The sequence below is a fragment of the Fusarium venenatum genome (assembly GCF_020744135.1).
Source record: "Fusarium venenatum strain MPI-CAGE-CH-0201 chromosome Unknown EDB82scaffold_1, whole genome shotgun sequence".
Taxonomy (NCBI): domain Eukaryota; kingdom Fungi; phylum Ascomycota; class Sordariomycetes; order Hypocreales; family Nectriaceae; genus Fusarium; species Fusarium venenatum.
This window is the reverse complement of record NW_027072129.1, coordinates 1972876-1989720: the sequence shown is the minus strand read 5'-3', so window position 1 is coordinate 1989720 and position 16845 is coordinate 1972876. Positions and strand designations below refer to the sequence as shown.

Genomic DNA, 16845 nt, shown 5'->3' with positions numbered 1-16845 from the left:
TCTTAATCTTTGATGGTGTCTACGGCACTCAAGATCCATCCCAGGAGAGATCTGACAAATATCTTTTGTCGCTGGCGTGGGGATGAGCTTGTATCAACTCAACCAAAGAGAAACCAGAAACAAGACAAGCTTGGTAATATCAGGGAAAACTTGGTCCGTCCGACACGGAGCAAGCACAGTGTCACCTTGGATGTACAGACACGCTTCGAGCCAGGCACTGTGTCAACACTCGATAATACAAAGAAAGCACAACATGACTTGCTTATGACGTCAGATTTACCATTCGCAGGATAGAGATAGGCAATCTTTATTGTTGAATGTCTTCCCTCTGCTCAGCAGTTGCCAGTTGTTTCAAGAGGAATGTAGGACATCAGAAACTGATATTGAGTGCGCCATGCATAGACTAGAAGAACAGGCACCGATTCCCTTGTTCAAGCATTCAACAGACGCACTCATTAGTTGCTCTCACACTGACTTCTTATCTATTCATCTGAAATGCCGGCCGTCACTGGCCGTCTATGTTACCGTTTGCTGGGGCACAGCTTACAAGGCACAAACGATTGCTACCTTGGTCTCTGTCTCGAACCTGTAGTCCAGTTACCTCTGATCCCCGGATCAGATCAGATCCAAGTCGGCAAGCTAGCCTAGCTTGGGCCACCGTTCCGTTCAAGCCGTGCCTTGTCGTGCATTTCTAAGCGTGCATTTCCATGCTTTTCCATCTTATTAAAGCACCAGGCTAAACTAACTGGTGTCGATCGATGCATGTACATTGGTACTTAGAAGGGGGGCGAACGGTGCTGTGGTAAAGTGACCATCCCGCTTGTTCCTCCGGCCAATATAACCGTCAGTAGAAGCTCAACAAAACACAGACTTGGTATCGCATTTCATGGGCAATTGGGATCCTCTTCTGGTATCCATGCTGTGAATTGCTTCCCCCCGCAAGCACCAGGAACAAGACCCGCCTAGTCTTGGATTATGACGCAAGACCAGCCAGCACAGACAACATAACTCAGACAGTCAATTAATCTAGACTAAACTGACAGCTCTAGAAACTTGGAAACTTAAACTCGAAGCCAAGTTTAATATCACGAGATGGGTCCAAGACCTTGGGCTGAGGTGCTTGTCTCCGCCCCAATTCAGATTATCTTGCTTGGTCCGAGTCGGAAACAATCTTGAAGCATCGTAGCAGAGCCGCGCTTCACCAAACTTTAATGCCCCATGTCATTTACATGACGTTTAAGTGGACTCGGCCGAGCGACATACCATTCCAGCAATTCGACAACACCACATCTTGTGTACCTCAAGCATCTGGTATCATCAATTTGGTCTACCAATTTCTAAATTCCGGTGGTAGACTCCAAAATACCCGCAAGGCAGTCTGGTCGCTGGCGCGTCGGTCCGTCTTGTCACCTAGATCCGCCCTTGTAGTTCTTCCGTCTCACAAGGAGATCGGTTGTTCAATGGTAATCGAGATCTAAATGGCATATGATCGAGATTCGGTGTACAACCCGTCTTGGACAAGAAAAGGAGGGTGGTGTGCAGTGTCTGGTCGCGCCAAGCCTTAAACGGCTTTGCATATTGGGTTGTCATCGTGGCCTCACATTGAATACGTCTATATGTAGTAATATTGCTGTGATTCTGACGCACCAAAGCATAGTGAGATAATACGAGACGTGCAATCTAATTAGCTCACGTTGTTTAATTTGACTCAGAGCTACGGGTGAGCTGTTACACCTGCCTGTGAGATTACCCTGGACCAGCCGCGGTGATAACTGTTGAGTACTATTCGTAATGACTGACTGGGAACATGTCGAAGTATAACATATTGGATCAAACTAAATAAACGAACATTACCTAGGGAACTTGAGCGTGGTTTATCACACATGGCTGTTCTACAGTTCCATTATCCGTGACTTTAGCCAATACAGTAGCCAAATCGGCCGAGAAGTCGTATTCATTGAAACAATAGGGATTAATTTCAGGGACACTCGAATACTACTACTACTACCAAACTAGAAGTATAGTAAACAATTGGATGTACGGACAAATTAAGGTCTCCTCGTGCAACATATGAACGGTTGTTCGTACGTATAATTCCTCACGATGATCGACTTGGTAGGGCTGAGAAAGCATCGTGTTTATTCTCGTCTTATTCCCTAAAACCTCACTATCCGATTCGCCACCCATCTCCATTGTCATGAAACTGTAACTCAACAACAAAGATCAAGAGCTCGCAAATGGTGCCTGTTTTAACACCACCAAGATAAATACATATCCACCATCAGACTTTCACCGCGTATGGCGAACTGGTACAGAAAATGAACCGGACTTTGATTTGACATACAGTTCGAGAGCCCAGCACGTAAAGCGACACCGATATGGGCTATGCAGGACTGTGTTGGATTCGAAGTCGGGGACATATCAACAATACCAGATCGCTAAAGACCGAGGATAACGCCCAGAATTTGTTGCGATATTCTCAGAACCATACACAATTTGCAAGGACTCTAAAACAGATACCCAACATAAAAAAAGCTGCGTAGCGAAACAGTCTAAGGAGATCAGAGTTTCATAGCTGATGTAGCCAGGAAAGGTTGATACCAGCCCAATGAATACCAAAATTGTGTAAGCCGGTTCTTTGGGGCATAATGCTAGTCATATCGCTTCTTATTCAGACGCCAAACCTCTATCAAGCAAAGCATCAGAATCGTCGCGTGAGAAAAAAGCGCCGTTCAGATAACCACCTGCCTACATACCAAACATAAGTCACTTAATATCACGCCATCTTCAGATCTCAATCTTCGACAATCGTCTGATAGATGCACGGAGAGACAAATTCTCAATGGCATTGAGATTTCACCGAGCTCAGCTTCCTATCTGGCTACCTAGGTGTTTCAATTACCCCCAACGGCTAAACCTGGACGAAATCATTTCCTATATCGATCACCGTTTTCATTACTAGCCCGTCCGTTATATGCCATTTGTCGATAACACCCGCCGGAATATCATGCAGAGATACTATTCTCCGAATAACAACATCGCACCACGATGGCATTTACCAGCCTCCATCGTCACCGCCAACGGTCTGAACAGCAGCGCTGTCATTAGCTCCCCATCCGTCGCCACCGCCATCGGCCTCTTCAGCCGGGGGAGCCTTGCACCGGACCTTGGTATGCCCGTACTCCTGGCAGTTGGAGCACTGGACCTTGCTCCCTACATGCTAGTTAGCTACGAGAATTGACAACTTGAACCAAGAATGACTTAAAATCTCTTGGCAGAGGGCACTCCTTGCTGAAGTGACCGACCTGGTCACAGTTGCGGCAGGTCACAGTTGACATGTCTCGGGGCTGGTCACATTCCTTGGAGATGTGTCCCTCTTGGCCACAGTTTCGGCAGGCACGACCACCACCCTGAGGGCAGTCCTTGGCGAAGTGTCCAACTACAACAGTTAGGAGCCGACTGATGAATGTATACAAGATGAACATACCTTCGTTGCACTTGCGGCATTCGACGTTCGCCGGGTTGGGAGGCTCCTCGCAGTCAGCGACCTTGTGGCTGGATTGACTATGGAAATCAGCTGCTGTCGGATATCAGATCAGTTGCTAGAAATACTTACCCGCAGTTCTTGCAAGCATTCTTGTCAACGCGAGGCTCGGGACCTGAGAAGTCAGCATCAAACCAGTCGGTCAGGGGACTATAGGCCCAACTTACAGTCTCGGACACGGTGACCATCAGCGCCGCAGTTGTAGCACGCGATCTTGGGTGCGTCGGTGCGTTCCATCTTCTCCTGAGTGCAATACTTTGAGATGTGACCCAGCTCCTTGCAGTTGGAGCAAAGAGGGAGACCTCGGTCCACAATCTCACCAGCGTCGTCCAGGCGCTCGAGGATTTCCTCCCGGTTCTTGGGCCACCCCTCAATCTCCCGGGGACGGTCGGCCTGTTCGGTGAAACGGTAGGAAACAGTGTACTTCTTGTCGACATTACCCTGAAGATCCATGTTGGTGAAGACCTGAACAAGGGTTCGCTCAGTGGAAATGAGCCAGAGACCAATGGCATTGTCGATGAAAGCCTCCTGAAGCTGGCGGTAGGTGATTTCGCCATGCATAGACTTGATGTATTCGTTCACAGCTTCTTTGGCGTCGTCGACATCTCGATTGGCAACTGCCGCCTTGATCTTCTGCCAAGCAGTCTCGGGGTCCACGTCGGCAATGTGATCACGGTTGATCTTGCGAGGCTTCTCGCAGTTCTTGCGGAAGTGGCCTAGATATGTGAGCTCAGAATCATAAAGGTATCAGTGAAACAAACCTTCTTCACCACAGTTCTCGCAGACCATGACTGGAGCCTCGGGGCAATCCTTGCGCATGTGACCTTCCTTCTTGCAATAGCGGCAGGTCATCTCCTGGGGGTTAGGACACTCGGCACGACGGTGACTGTAATGCATTAGATGGTTTATTTTCTGTGATGGATTGATTCCTTACTTAGTCTCGCCGCAGCTAAAACACTTGTCGTCGCCACCAGGCTGGCCGTCTCCGAGGCCTTCGGCACCATCAAACCCAGTACTGCCAAATCCAGCATCGTTGGTGAAATCGTTGCTAGTAAGGTTAACTGGGATGCTCAAGACCACCACGTCTTACAAGAGATATACATACTTGTTGTGGCCATCATCACCATAGCCGTTGGTAGAGCCACCTTGATCGTTACCCCAATCAGCCATGATGGTTTCGTTGGGATGAAAGGTACTCGTGCGAAAGGAGTCAGACTGCGCATGCGTTAGAAAGATCAAAGGAGCCGCCCAATTTGCAAAACAAAAAGTGATGAAGCGACACAGTATAGGAAAATAGAAGGAAATATAGAAAGAAAAAGAGTGTATGTGATCGAGGGATCAGGGCCTGTCTGGCCTGAAAGAAAGGTCGTGAAGTAAAGACAACCTCCACAGGCTCGAGAATGGTAGGTACCACAACCCCAAACAGCAGTACCAACTTCAAAGTGCTGGTCTTCTGAATGTGCAATAGGGAGAAAGAAGAGGAAAAAGAGTTAGTGTGCACATACGTTGAGAATTGAGGATCAGGTTGATCGAGCTGCTTGGGACCCAGATAGGTAATTGCAGCGGATGCCTGCAGTGGTTGGTGCGAAATGCGGGAACGAATGACGATAGGCAAGAAAGAAAGAATAACCTCTGCTCAAGTTTCGCTCAACAATGGCAACAAGGCACGATAAATCTGTGCTTGATGCAGAGTGTTGACGGAAAAAAGTGTGCGGTTGAGGAAGGGAAGAGAAGAAGAAGGGAAAAGGGGGAGATGAGAGGTAGGAAATATAACCTAAGGAAGGAAGGAAAAACAGTGAATCACTGTTGCCTGGAGTGATCGCGTTTGGAAAAGAGCACGCGTTTGATTTTGGGAGAAGGTGAAGCCAAGGCAGGAAGAAGTGACGGCTGCCGGGAGCTCCCAGCTGGCAGTCACTTTACCGCAGTGCAGGCACGGTATGTAAGAGCAACTGCCTGTTATTCAAAGCACAGACTTCAAGCAAATGATAAAACAAAGAAAGTTTAGTTATCGTCAAAGGAACAAGTTGAATCACAAAGGCATACTTGCATTTGGTTTACAGGAGGTTATACTGGCTTGGCCAAGCTAGTTCAATCAATCTAAGACTATGTTAATAGACATACTTAACATACTTCCTTTATAGATAAATAAATCATTAGACTAATACTATAAATATATAGTATATTAATACCAGAATTATACTTAGAGATACTTAAGCATTAAGCAATAGGCTATACAAGGAAGTCTTATTATCCCTTTATCATATATCTCATATTTCAGATGCACATATCCGGCATGTCGAACTGCGAAGAGAGGAAAGTTACTCTATCCGAGACATACATTTAATTAAAGAACCATTAAGCAAAGATGCTCCAATAGACTACCTATTGGCTGAAGCACCAAGTTGTCTTAAAGTTCTAGTGTGACACCAGAACACAGATCATCACCAGGCAAACGGTAAACCTGAGAAGTTTCAGACACAATCAACCAACCACAAAACAGCATCGGCATTCACTCCCGACCCCGGAAAGCGCATCTCCACAAACGCACATAGAAGGCAGTCCAGAATTTTAGAACCAGGATTGCGGTCCTGTCGGCGGACATTTCCGCTCACGAGACCACAAAGCCCAGAAGCCAGGAGTAACAAAGGTCAACCTATCGCAACCATGCATATTAGAGCCCAACGAGCAATCGTCCTTTGTCGGATTGGCCCGATGTCGCCCGCTGTCCGTTTTCGACCCGTACAGTACCTAGAGTACAGACCTGAGCCGTGGGTAGAGGTCGCAACCCGTTCCCCCACCGTTGGTTAGGTAGATTACCAATGATCATATGTCAGCCGAAACCAAAGTGTTGGTAGAGGACAAAAGAGAGAAAAAAAGTAGAGACGTGAAATTATAGAATGACCGGAAGGGCCGAGTCATACGGTTGACATGCAATATGGTCAATCTGAGATTATGAATTTCTTGCATCTCCGGGGAGCGTAATTACTAGCCAGGAGATAGTAATTCTTAGAGGTTGCTTTGTTATCAACTTATCAGCAACTGCACCACATCTTTGTTACCACTGCAGCATCCATGAGGAAACGCAATGCTGCGGGTGTGCTCCGCGCCTCCGCAGTCGGAATAAGGGCCCTTGAAATCCATGGACTGGAAACCCCCGCCGTGGAAAAGCAAAAGGCGACCCCGCAATACTGATATCAGATGTAATACCGTTCATCTGATAGTCATACCACACGGTACGATTGCTGGTGTATCAGCGTGGATCGTACAGTTAAAAAAGGATCTCACACGGAGCCGCTGTTTGCATTTGACTAATAGGATCCGGTACATACTACCAACGGCATCTGAGTCAAAAGTCAGGGCCTAACGTTACCATCATATCTTAAAAACGTCCAGTCCATCCTCGTACAACCTTTTTTACTTTTTTCTTCTTTTTCGCTCCCTAAGATCTCATTCATTTTATTGTCTATTGTCTGCGATACTATACCACAATGGCGCCCGCGACCATCACGATCGATAACAGCGACGACTTCGTCATGCCTGTCACAAAGTCTGCTCAGTCTACATCGCCACCCAAGCGAACACTTCTTCTGGCACCTCCCTCTCTCGCTGCCAACGCGGACGCCCTGTCAACCGTCCTCGCGGATTATGACCGCTCCATTACCGACCTCCAGATGTTAGACCGTCTATCCGTGGGATTGGTCACCCTGCCTTCCTCCACCTACGACCTTGTCCTTGTCCTCTCCGATGCGTCTTCCAAGCTGGACGAGTCCCTCACACTGATGAAACGAACCGTTCTGGGCCCGGTTGCTGAATCTTTGAAGCCCAGCGGCCGCCTACAGTCTCAAAATGGCATCAATTTGGAGGAGCCAACTTTGTCAAAGGAAGCAGTCCTGGCTGGCCTTGTGTCGTCGCATGGCGGCTTCGAGAAGCCCGATTATGGCGACAATGATGGAGCCGTCACATTGAAGTTCGGCAAGAAGAAGACTCAGCCTGCTCCTTTGGCAGATGGCTCTGTTCCGCTCAACCTCAAGAGGAAGCCTGTGGAGGCCGCTCCCAAGCCCGTGATTCCCGCTGGTGTTGGTTTCATCGATTTGGAAGACGACCTCGATGATGATGACTTGATTGATGAGGATACTCTTATGACTGAGGAGGATCTTGCCCGCCCTATTGATATCCGTGAGTTCCTCTGCAAACTTGTGCACAAGAAGACTTGATTCTAACATCTCAATAGCTGCTGAATGTCTACCAAAGGTTGGCAAGCGTCGCCGTGCATGCAAGGACTGCAGTTGCGGTCTTGCCGAGCGCCTTGCCGCTGAAGACGCCGACAAGCGTGCCACAGCCGACAAGCAGCTCGAGAGCATCAAGCTCGCAACCGACGACCTGGCCGAGATCGACTTCACAGTGCAGGGCAAGGTTGGCTCGTGTGGCAACTGCTCACTTGGCGATGCTTTCCGATGTGATGGATGTCCTTATATCGGCCTTCCACCCTTCAAGCCAGGTGAAGAGGTCCGGTTGCTCAACAACGATGTGCAACTATAAATTGGTACACTTTCTTTTTCAGGGACGAAGGCGCAGCACTGCAGGCGTATACACAAAATTTACTTGATGGATTGGTTGTTTTGGGGGCATTGGGCAGTATAACAAAGGCTTCAACATCACAAAGCCAGGAAGCAAATGGGAGGGTTTACACGGAGCGCTCTTGATCTAGACACGGAGTTGTTGGCGTAGTATTGGACCAACTTAGATGATGGCAAAGAAATGATTTTATTGAACGATAAACCAAAACAAACGCCCAACTTCCCAAGTGTGACATGGCGGAACCACCCTATGCAAAACGAACAGAAACCTAAACGCCAGTCAAGTATACATAGCTGTGGTGAAGTGTTCTAGCAGCAAGACAATGTGCATGTTATATCTCGATCGTATCTATTCGGCGTACTTGGTGACAAACTTCTCGCTACCATCTTGGTTCCTTGGGAACCTCGCGCTTGTGCTGGTGCCTGGTGTTGTCACATGCAAGTCATCAAGTTCGCTTTCATCGAAAGCGGCAGACTCGAGATCGCCGGGCTGCGACTTTGCTCGGTGTCCAGTAGAGCGCCGGGAAAGATCGTGGTCAGCGAGAACAGAGTACGCAGCACCCTTGCGACGTTCGCGCCAGATCCAGTATCCCCAGGCGATGGCGCCAATGACGACAATGACCAAAACAATCTCGCCAGACTTGTAATAAGCTGCCCACTTGGCTTCATCCAGTTGCTTCTGATGTTCTTGTTCAGCAGCGTTCTGAGTGCTGTTCTTAGCACTGCCAACAGTGGTTTTGGGCCCCTTTTCGCCATCAATGAGGCTATCAGCAGGATCACCACCAACACTGCTGATATCCACACCCATGAAGCGGTCCAACATATCCCGGCTTCGGCGCGGGAGGTCAAAAGGAACCATGTGTGAAGAGTTGTAGACCAGAACGTAGGTCAGGTTTCGGGCCTCTTGCCAGAAACCAGCCGTCTCACCCTCGAAATCCCAATCACGGCGGGGAGCCCAATTGCCGGGTGTGACCTCAAAGCCCTTTCCACCATTCCATTCCATCTTGTTAATCATGTTTTCGGTTCCAATGTGGTTGCAGATGAGATCCTCAGCTCCAGAAAAGAGCATGATAGGAACTTCCTTGAGAAGATTGGGCAGGAGCTCGACGGAGGGCTTCGAATTCTTTGCATTGAAGGCGCCTCCAACAGCACCATTGCACTCAGTCCATCCAACAGATTTCTTAATAGTATCGACGTGAAGAGCGCTAGTCACCTCGGGTTTCCTCAAGTAGGGGGTCAAGTGCACCAGATCCGGGGGCCAGTTCATGCCACAGCTGGGGTAGGAGTCCTTGAGTCGTACGTCGTACATGTTGACGCATGCGTCGTCGCCGTCACCCTTCTTGGTCAACTTGAGCATGTTGGAGAGGATGCCTTCGCACTCTCCATAATCTACATGACCAGCGTCCGAGGCCATCATCTTTTCGCAGCTGCGCAGATCGGCTTGGAGTTTCTTGTGGTCGTCGGAGTTTTTCTCGATGAGGCCCTTCTCAATGCCGTATGTGATGTAAGCGGGATACTGCTCTGCTGGAGAAATCCAGCCATTGCCGATCAACAGTCCTTTCAGGTTCCATGCGGTTTTGGGGTCCTTCTTGTTCCGGTCGAGGATAGCCCTGGCGATGTAAGGGATGTGCTGTCCAGCATAGGACTCGCCTGCGATGTAGATCTAGATTATATCAGCAAGTTGATGTTCACATGGAGTCAAGTTCTACTCACGTCATCGGTGTCGTATTGAGGAAAGAGGGCAAACCACTTCTCGAGGAAGATGACGAATTGGTCGGCCATCTCCTTAAGTTCATGAATATAACTGTTGGTATCAACGGAGCTGAAACCCGTGCCGACGGGGTTGTCGACGAAAAGAAGGTTGGCGAATTCGTTCCAGGAACCATTGTTATATACCAAGTTGTCCTGATCCTTAAGTCGATAAGGACCGATTTCCATCATGGAACCATCTTCGGAACTGCAGCCTGGCCCACCGTTGATCCAAATCACGGTTCGCTGTTTATCGGCAATGTGCTGGTTCTCGAAATGCCAGAAGAATAAATTTCCATGCGATTCAGGGGTGACTTCGATATGGCTAATGCGAACAGACGCGTCAGCAGAGAGCACAGGGAGGAAACGTAATAACTTACCCAGCATGCATGTTGACCTTGGGCCCATCAGCGGGCAGGCCGGGAAGGTTGCGAACATAATAGTCGGCGGCGGCAGCTTTTGTTGAGGTTGCTGGATTCACGGCAGCGACCAGAGTCGGTGCAAGGGTTAAGGAGAGTAGAGCGGCCCATCGTCTCGGAGACGGGATTATCGATATGAGAGCCATGATGTATAAAGTTGCGGACGAAAGACGCCGCGGGCGATGGTGGAGGAAACAGAGGAAGCAAAATATCCTGTTGCCAACCAATAAATAAATAAAAACAGGAAAGAATTTCAGGAAACGGATGCCCTGCCTGGCGACGAAGACATGAGCAAGCAGAGTTGCGACTGGAATGGACGGTCTTGAAAGATAAAGGGACAGTTGCAGGAGAGATGAGGTGGCCTTGGGACTTGGGACCTGGGACCCCGGGTTCTAGTGGGGGCCATGCTGTAGCTTCCGCTGTAGTATTAGTGGCGGTAGAGCTTTGATGCTGGTCGCAGTTGCCCACCTATCCGAGCTTGGCGGTGCGCCCTGGTTGCGGTTCGCTGCTATCCTTCCGCAAGAAGCAGTCTCAGGGGTCCGTATCCACTAACAGCAGCCTCCAATTTTGGGTTCCATGTTTCTCGGAGCTGATGAACCCGAGCATTTGAGAAGGTTTCGAACCGAGTATCACGTATACGTACCTCAAACATGGAAGTGCATATCTTGTTGTTTCGTTGTTTGTTATTCAGTACATCACTTGAGATATGATTAAATGTTTGTTTTGGTTGTATTGAAGTTAATGTGGCGCTGTGAAAGACACTATTGGGTTGTCAATAGGAGCGGCTTCTTTGCTGTGGTTACACAAAACCATGCATTACTCACGGCTACTACCGGAGAATTCAATGTTTATTTCCTCTGGTCATGTTCAATTAATCAATCTTTCCAGTGTTAACACTCATTATAGTCAATCACTTACCATAGTCTTGAATCACACATTCAGTCTACTCACATTGCATAACTGTTGAAGCGGGACACACAAGAAACTGTGCCTCCACTGACGATCACTAGATTCCTTCCATGCTTCAAGCTATCGGTTGGAATTTTCAAAACCCTCTCTTACCAGCCAATCAACGCCATCACACTCTTTTGTGAAGCCTCACATAGGTAGACAACCAAAAGAGAACTTGTTCTCTCTCAATAACTATCAAAGAAAGAAATCGATACTTTGATATTCACCACCAAAATTTGCCTAGTGCATTCACCGCATTGATACAAACTCAACGTTGCCCCTCATTGCAGAACAAAGAAAAATGGCAGCTCCCGGCAAGACTTTTATTGTCGAGCATCTCGACCCTGAACTAGGCCCTTGGTCAGAGCTTGAGTATCTCGCCATTGCTCGTGAGACTCAGGATACCAACGGCTCTTTTATCCTTTCCAGTTTGCCTCCTACTTTCAAGGTTCCAGCAGACCTCGCCAGCAACCCTGCCTTCACTGCCGAGCAGCGTGGCGTTGAGGAGCTTTATGCTGCCAACAAGTCCAAGGTTTGCCTGCTTGATCCATCTGCCGCTAAGGACCTTTCTCCTGAAGATGGTGACACCTTTGATGCCTTTTTGTTTGGTGGAATCCTCGGTATGTTCTGAAGCCGGACTCAGAAAGCAATGGAGAGAGCTGTTGCTAACATTTCATGTTCAATTGACAGGCGATGATCCCCCACGAGGTATGTGTTTCTTACAACACAGCACTTACTCATGCCAACTAACCGGAAACTCTAGACCGTACTTCAGAGCTCCGAAAGAAGGGCTTTGAGGGTCGCAGACTTGGCCCCAAGCAAATGACGACAGATACTGCTGTTCGAGTTACCCGTATCGTTGTTCAAGACAAGGGTTTGTTATACTCATGCTTACCCCTGTAACTCACAAGCTCACCATATATCAGTGCCTGTTGACCAGGTCCCTTACCTGGACTTCCCCGAGCTCAAGTTCAATGAGCACGAGAGCACCGAGATGCCCTTCCGCTATGTCAAGGGTGAAGATGGCAAGCCTATTATGCCTAAGGTTTGTGAACTCGAATGGTTGGACAACGTTGCCAATCATAAGCTAATACTCTGACTTCTGTAGGGCATGGTTGAGCTGATCCAGAAGGATTCCGATAAGGCAGTGAATGACCTTTTCTAAGTACAAAAATAGTCTGGTGAATATATTGTCAAGTCAGAAGAAACTTGGCTGTCGGTTGATACACAAACCTTGCTCAGCACATGCCAACCCCATATGGAGTGGTGAATCACGAGTGAAGCTCCAACCATGGGCAATAAATCCAGCGATTTACTTTCTGCGTGATGAAAATGCGATCATCATAAAACCGTCTAGTCAATTCACGAGTCGCTTGGACATTATCATGTATTCTCATACACACAACGCCTCATGTCTCCAAATTCTAGTTCAGCGCCATATATGTTTCAAATAAGTCTGCTATCAAATATCATAAGTCAGCAGAGCTGGAGAATACCCGAAACGTCTAACAATTGTTGTCCTTACACAATATTCTGACATTCTCAGACCTTAAAATTCACCCTACATCAAAGTAAATATCGAAAACATATACTTAGGCACTTGATGATATAAGACTAAACAAACAAGTAAATTCTCCCGTTCAAGTTTTTAAGATGAATCAAGCTATATTTTATTACTAAATTTGTATGAAATTCTCCCAAAGCATCTGACGGTTCTGAGGCATGATGAAATGCAGATAGACGGACAGAGATGCAACAAACGAGGGTTTTCTACAACAGTAGCCAATCGATTGGCCTGTACACTAACACAGCAACAAGCCAAATCGTGAACAACCCTACTTCACGTTCTCATGATAGATCGTGAGTAGAGAAATTTTATGATGCTTTCATATCTTACAAAGTCCAGGTCATTGCTTGGCCGAAAGATTTCCCAATGGCCTCGATGCTACTCCCAAGGCACATCACGCGCATTAGATCCTCTGCGCATTCTCTTCTGCGGCTCGGATGAGTTTAGCTGCGCTTCTCTGAAAGCTGTCTATGAAGAGCATAGCCAAAACAAGGGATTGATTGAATCGCTAGAGGTTATGGCTCTGCCGCCAAAACGTTCAGGAAGAGGGTTTTCGTCTCTGAAACAAGGTAAGTCAAAAGATTGACAAAGTTTAATGACATGAGACTCATGATACAATATAGTGCCTTGTAATTTACTAGCAGAAGAGTTGGGATTGAAAATACACCAGCAAGCAACGTTCAAAGGGTGGAATGTAAGCCTTAAACCCCCGTGGACTGAGTTACGAATCAGTTACTAAACCCTTCTAGCTACCTGAAGGAACAGATCTAGTGATTGCTGTGTCGTTTGGACTTTTTGTACCGCCAAGAATATTGGGATCAGCCAAGTACGGTGGTCTTAATGTGCATCCTTCTCTCCTCCCCGAGTAAGTCTTGTGTCATGCTCACCAAACCGAGAACCTAACACTGGCAGCCTCCGTGGACCTGCTCCAATCCACCATGCGATACTAAGGGGAGACAGTCATGTCGGTGTTTCATTACAAACACTGGACGACAAATCCTTTGATCACGGAACCGTGCTATCCCAAACTCCGCGCCCTGGGATACCAGTGCCATCAGACTGCACAGTTCAAGAACTCACAGATCTCCTTGCTCCAGTCGGAGCCCAGATGCTGGTACAAGGCCTACGAGACGGCGTATACGTACCGCCACACCAGAATAGAGGATGGAAAGGCGAGGAGCTTGACCAAGGGCAGCTCATTCATGCGCCAAAGATTAGCAAAGCTGATGGACATATCAGGTGGTCCAGCTGGACGGCGGATAACATCGTGCGAGCGATAAGAGTCCTAGGGTCCGTTTGGACAGAAGCCGTCAGTAAGAAGGGAGAGAAGAAGCGTCTGATTTTCCAAGACGCCGAAACCGTGTCCCCTGACAATGTTAAGATCGATGGTACTACAGTTCGTTTTATAGGTCATGGGCCAGGTTCATTCAGCGCTCTCGTGTCAGACCAGGGTGACGGTAGCTATGTTATTAGGACTTCAGACGATAAAATGATTCGGGTGAAGAAGATCAAAGTAGAGGGAAAGCCGGAGCGACCGGCTGACGTGGCACTGAAGCCCTACATCGAAGTTTAAAATAAAATATCTAGATTTATACATAAATACGTGGTTCATTTACATTTCTATTAGATTCGAGCAACATATCATGGTCTCAAAAAGAAAATGGCGGCGCGGTTCATCAAGTTCATTTTCATATATTGCAACATGAAATCACTCCTGGGGTATCATTCGAGTCCATCCTCCATCTGAGTACGTCAAGTCTCAACATCTCATGCGAGTCTTGTACGAATCCATTCTGCCCATTTGCACAGGTCCTCCATGTGTTCCAGCACCTTACCCAGGTCCGCCCGTGTAAGTTCCTTACCCTGTCTCTTTTCACTTTCGACACGAGGAAGAACGTTTTCTTCAGCAATCTCGACAACTCCATCCTCCAGGATCTTCAGAGAGATATTGGCGATCGAGTTCTTGAAGGGAAAGACAACCTGTAGGTGAGGCATTGGATGAACCCATAGAGTGACGTCGAATTTCAGCTCCGGGGAGGAGGGAGATGCATTGTTGTCAGAAACAGAGGCTGATTTCATAAAGTCTGCCAGCTCGTCCCGGGTAGTGATGTTAGACTTGGGTGGACGTACCGCGGCATTCCCTGGCTTAGGTAGCGGCCCAACCTCTTTAGTCTCCGACCCAAAGCTGTTCTCAAGCAAAGTTGAAAGGAAAGCATACTGTCGAAGAAGTGGGAGCATATAGATAAGCTGTTGGGGATGAGAGAAGGGGATCTCAGTAACCCTGTGCGAGTATACCTGCTTATAAATATACAGCGTGTTGCGATGGGGTTTGACAGCCAATTTCTGATCTTTGTCGTAGATACGGACGTCGCGTTTACGGGAGATTGCGCGGAGCTCACTAGGGTCCTGACTGCTGCCTGAAGGTATGGGAAAGAGCAGACTGTCAAAGGTTGGCAAGTATCCGTAAAGTTGCGGTGCCTTGATGTTGATAATGTTGTATAAGTGCGACCAATCGTTGTGAGACATAATGATTGGCGGGTCAAACGTAGCAGTGAACATGACTTGCGGTACCCTTGCTGTGGAGAGGTCAGGCTGAAGCACTTCCATTCCTGCATTCTTGTTCTCTTCTGTGGATGGGAGCACAACGTTGCCGGGCTGTTGCCAATCCAGATTGGGCCGCTTGGGATCCATTGAGGGTTCTGCCTTTACAATGTCCTTGGAAATCCAGTCCTCGGAGACTCGCACAGGCATCACCTCATCCACTATCGGAGCACATCCGATAAGGAGCGACCAGACTTGTTCTTGAGATGCAGTGAACAAAGCCATCTGCTCATTTGTTGGCTCGATGTGGCGAAGAACCTTCCAATATTGCAGTGCTACTCCCACTCTATCTTTTGAGTGCATGACGGGGCAGCCATGTCGTGCGCACATTGCTGCTGTGGATAAGGCGCTGTTGGACTTGTTGCTCATTCCTGGCTCTTCGCGAAGCTTAGCCACATCCCACTGATGAAGTTTTTCCAGGCTCGCATATATGCCCGTTATTGCTTCATGGCAATCGAGTCCGGGAATGATACTGAGCTTATCCAGAACAGCTAAACGCTCAAGGTTAACTGCGAACTCATCGAGGGTTTTCGTCAATGGACTCTGATTCGGGAGCAGTTGCAAGTCTTTTAGAAGAATTTCACTTGCTCGGCTGACGTGCTTCGTAACCGATGCAGCAGATTCTGGAAATGCAAGAGAAATATTTTCGACGATATTGTTGTCCAGAATGATGTCCAGCTGAATAGCCGAACCTGCTATAACGAGAGTTCTTTGTTTTCGGCCGTCAGGTGCTGTGGTGTCTTCCGAGAGGCAGTCGAGCCCTATGCGCTGGGCCAGACGTTCCAGACCAGCCTCGCTTACGAGTCCCTTCTTTTTCTTGGTCGAGTTAGTAGAGCAAAAGAGCATAAAGAATAGGACACGCATACATCCAAGGTTGCGATAATCGCTTCCAACCGCTTGAGCTTGTCGTCCTCGTTTACGAGAGATGGCAATCCACTCAGATTTCCAACATCGACATTGTTCAGGTTCACGTCAAGGCCGCCTGCAATTCCAAGAGCGCCCATAGCAGCAGCCGTGGAAGGGCTATCGAAGTTCAGGGGGACATTAGACATGTGCGCCATGAGTGATGATGCGGCAGGCGACTTCTTGAACTGCTGAGGCGAAGATTTCGGCCCTCGAGGGGAGAAAGCAGCGTGAGCGGGGTTCGAGAAAGGTGTCGACACGGGAGGAGTTGCGGCGGCGAGTTGCGAGGGGGTGCGGCCTTGTTGTGAAGCGTGCTTCACAGCTGTTGGTGTCGCCATTGTGAAGATACCAGGGCCCTCTTTGTGAGGGCTCGAATCGCGCGATGTTTGCTAGAGGAATGGCAGGAATGAATTGAAGAAGAATATGCGTTTTATATGAGTAATTTATACTGGAAACTATCAGTGAAGCACTTGCGATGAAGAAGTTGAAGGATGGAGGTTGGAAAGTCAAACATGGAGTAGCTCTACTTGCACA

General features: G+C 48.1%; 5 protein-coding genes across 5 annotated transcripts; 3 read left to right on the top strand and 2 right to left on the bottom strand.

Annotated features, from left to right (window-relative positions):
* The first annotated feature begins 6899 nt into the window (after positions 1 to 6899).
* Positions 6900 to 8321, top strand: EDB82DRAFT_483632 (cytokine-induced anti-apoptosis inhibitor 1, Fe-S biogenesis-domain-containing protein). Its single transcript, XM_025731788.2, has 2 exons — positions 6900 to 7720; positions 7776 to 8321. Exons 1-2 carry the CDS (start codon positions 7033 to 7035, stop codon positions 8081 to 8083), a joined length of 996 nt encoding a protein of 331 aa, XP_025590778.1. The 5' UTR covers positions 6900 to 7032; the 3' UTR covers positions 8084 to 8321.
* On the bottom strand, positions 8322 to 10689 carry EDB82DRAFT_483631 (Alpha/Beta hydrolase protein). The gene is made up of 3 exons (XM_025731789.2): positions 10251 to 10689; positions 9835 to 10195; positions 8322 to 9784 (listed from the first exon to the last, which is right to left on the bottom strand). The coding sequence occupies exons 1-3, from the start codon at positions 10433 to 10435 to the stop codon at positions 8471 to 8473; spliced, it is 1860 nt and encodes a 619-aa protein (XP_025590779.1). The 5' UTR covers positions 10436 to 10689; the 3' UTR covers positions 8322 to 8470.
* Positions 10690 to 11541: 852 nt separating this feature from the next.
* EDB82DRAFT_519463 (SAM-dependent RNA methyltransferase) lies at positions 11542 to 12405 on the top strand (the record flags this gene model as incomplete). Its single annotated transcript, XM_025731790.1, has 5 exons — positions 11542 to 11860; positions 11931 to 11948; positions 12004 to 12114; positions 12167 to 12285; positions 12349 to 12405. 5 exons carry the CDS (start codon positions 11542 to 11544, stop codon positions 12403 to 12405), a joined length of 624 nt encoding a protein of 207 aa, XP_025590780.1.
* A 652-nt stretch (positions 12406 to 13057) lies between these two features.
* On the top strand, positions 13058 to 14413 carry EDB82DRAFT_483624 (formyl transferase). The gene is made up of 4 exons (XM_025731791.2): positions 13058 to 13376; positions 13431 to 13501; positions 13557 to 13672; positions 13720 to 14413. Exons 1-4 carry the CDS (start codon positions 13118 to 13120, stop codon positions 14378 to 14380), a joined length of 1107 nt encoding a protein of 368 aa, XP_025590781.2. The 5' UTR covers positions 13058 to 13117; the 3' UTR covers positions 14381 to 14413.
* On the bottom strand, positions 14414 to 16809 carry EDB82DRAFT_531842 (mediator of RNA polymerase II transcription subunit 1-domain-containing protein). Its single transcript, XM_025731792.2, has 2 exons — positions 16275 to 16809; positions 14414 to 16224 (listed from the first exon to the last, which is right to left on the bottom strand). The coding sequence occupies exons 1-2, from the start codon at positions 16647 to 16649 to the stop codon at positions 14575 to 14577; spliced, it is 2025 nt and encodes a 674-aa protein (XP_025590782.1). The 5' UTR covers positions 16650 to 16809; the 3' UTR covers positions 14414 to 14574.
* Between the last annotated feature and the right edge of the window lie 36 nt (positions 16810 to 16845).

Bases quoted from the DNA above. Each gene is read 5' to 3' on its own strand.
- EDB82DRAFT_483632 (XM_025731788.2), top strand. From the start codon at position 7,033: ATGGCGCCCGCGACCATCACGATCGATAACAGCGACGACTTCGTCATG. The intron at 7,721-7,775 runs GTGAGTTCCTCT...ACATCTCAATAG, and splicing joins TGCCCGCCCTATTGATATCC to CTGCTGAATGTCTACCAAAG.
- EDB82DRAFT_483631 (XM_025731789.2), bottom strand. From the start codon at position 10,435: ATGGCTCTCATATCGATAATCCCGTCTCCGAGACGATGGGCCGCTCTA. The intron at 10,196-10,250 runs GTAAGTTATTAC...TGTTCGCATTAG, and splicing joins AAGGTCAACATGCATGCTGG to CCATATCGAAGTCACCCCTG. The intron at 9,785-9,834 runs GTGAGTAGAACT...GATATAATCTAG, and splicing joins CTCAATACGACACCGATGAC to ATCTACATCGCAGGCGAGTC.
- EDB82DRAFT_483624 (XM_025731791.2), top strand. From the start codon at position 13,118: ATGATGCTTTCATATCTTACAAAGTCCAGGTCATTGCTTGGCCGAAAG. The intron at 13,377-13,430 runs GTAAGTCAAAAG...GATACAATATAG, and splicing joins GTTTTCGTCTCTGAAACAAG to TGCCTTGTAATTTACTAGCA. The intron at 13,673-13,719 runs GTAAGTCTTGTG...TAACACTGGCAG, and splicing joins CATCCTTCTCTCCTCCCCGA to CCTCCGTGGACCTGCTCCAA.
- EDB82DRAFT_531842 (XM_025731792.2), bottom strand. From the start codon at position 16,649: ATGGCGACACCAACAGCTGTGAAGCACGCTTCACAACAAGGCCGCACC. The intron at 16,225-16,274 runs GTATGCGTGTCC...AACTCGACCAAG, and splicing joins CGATTATCGCAACCTTGGAT to AAAAAGAAGGGACTCGTAAG.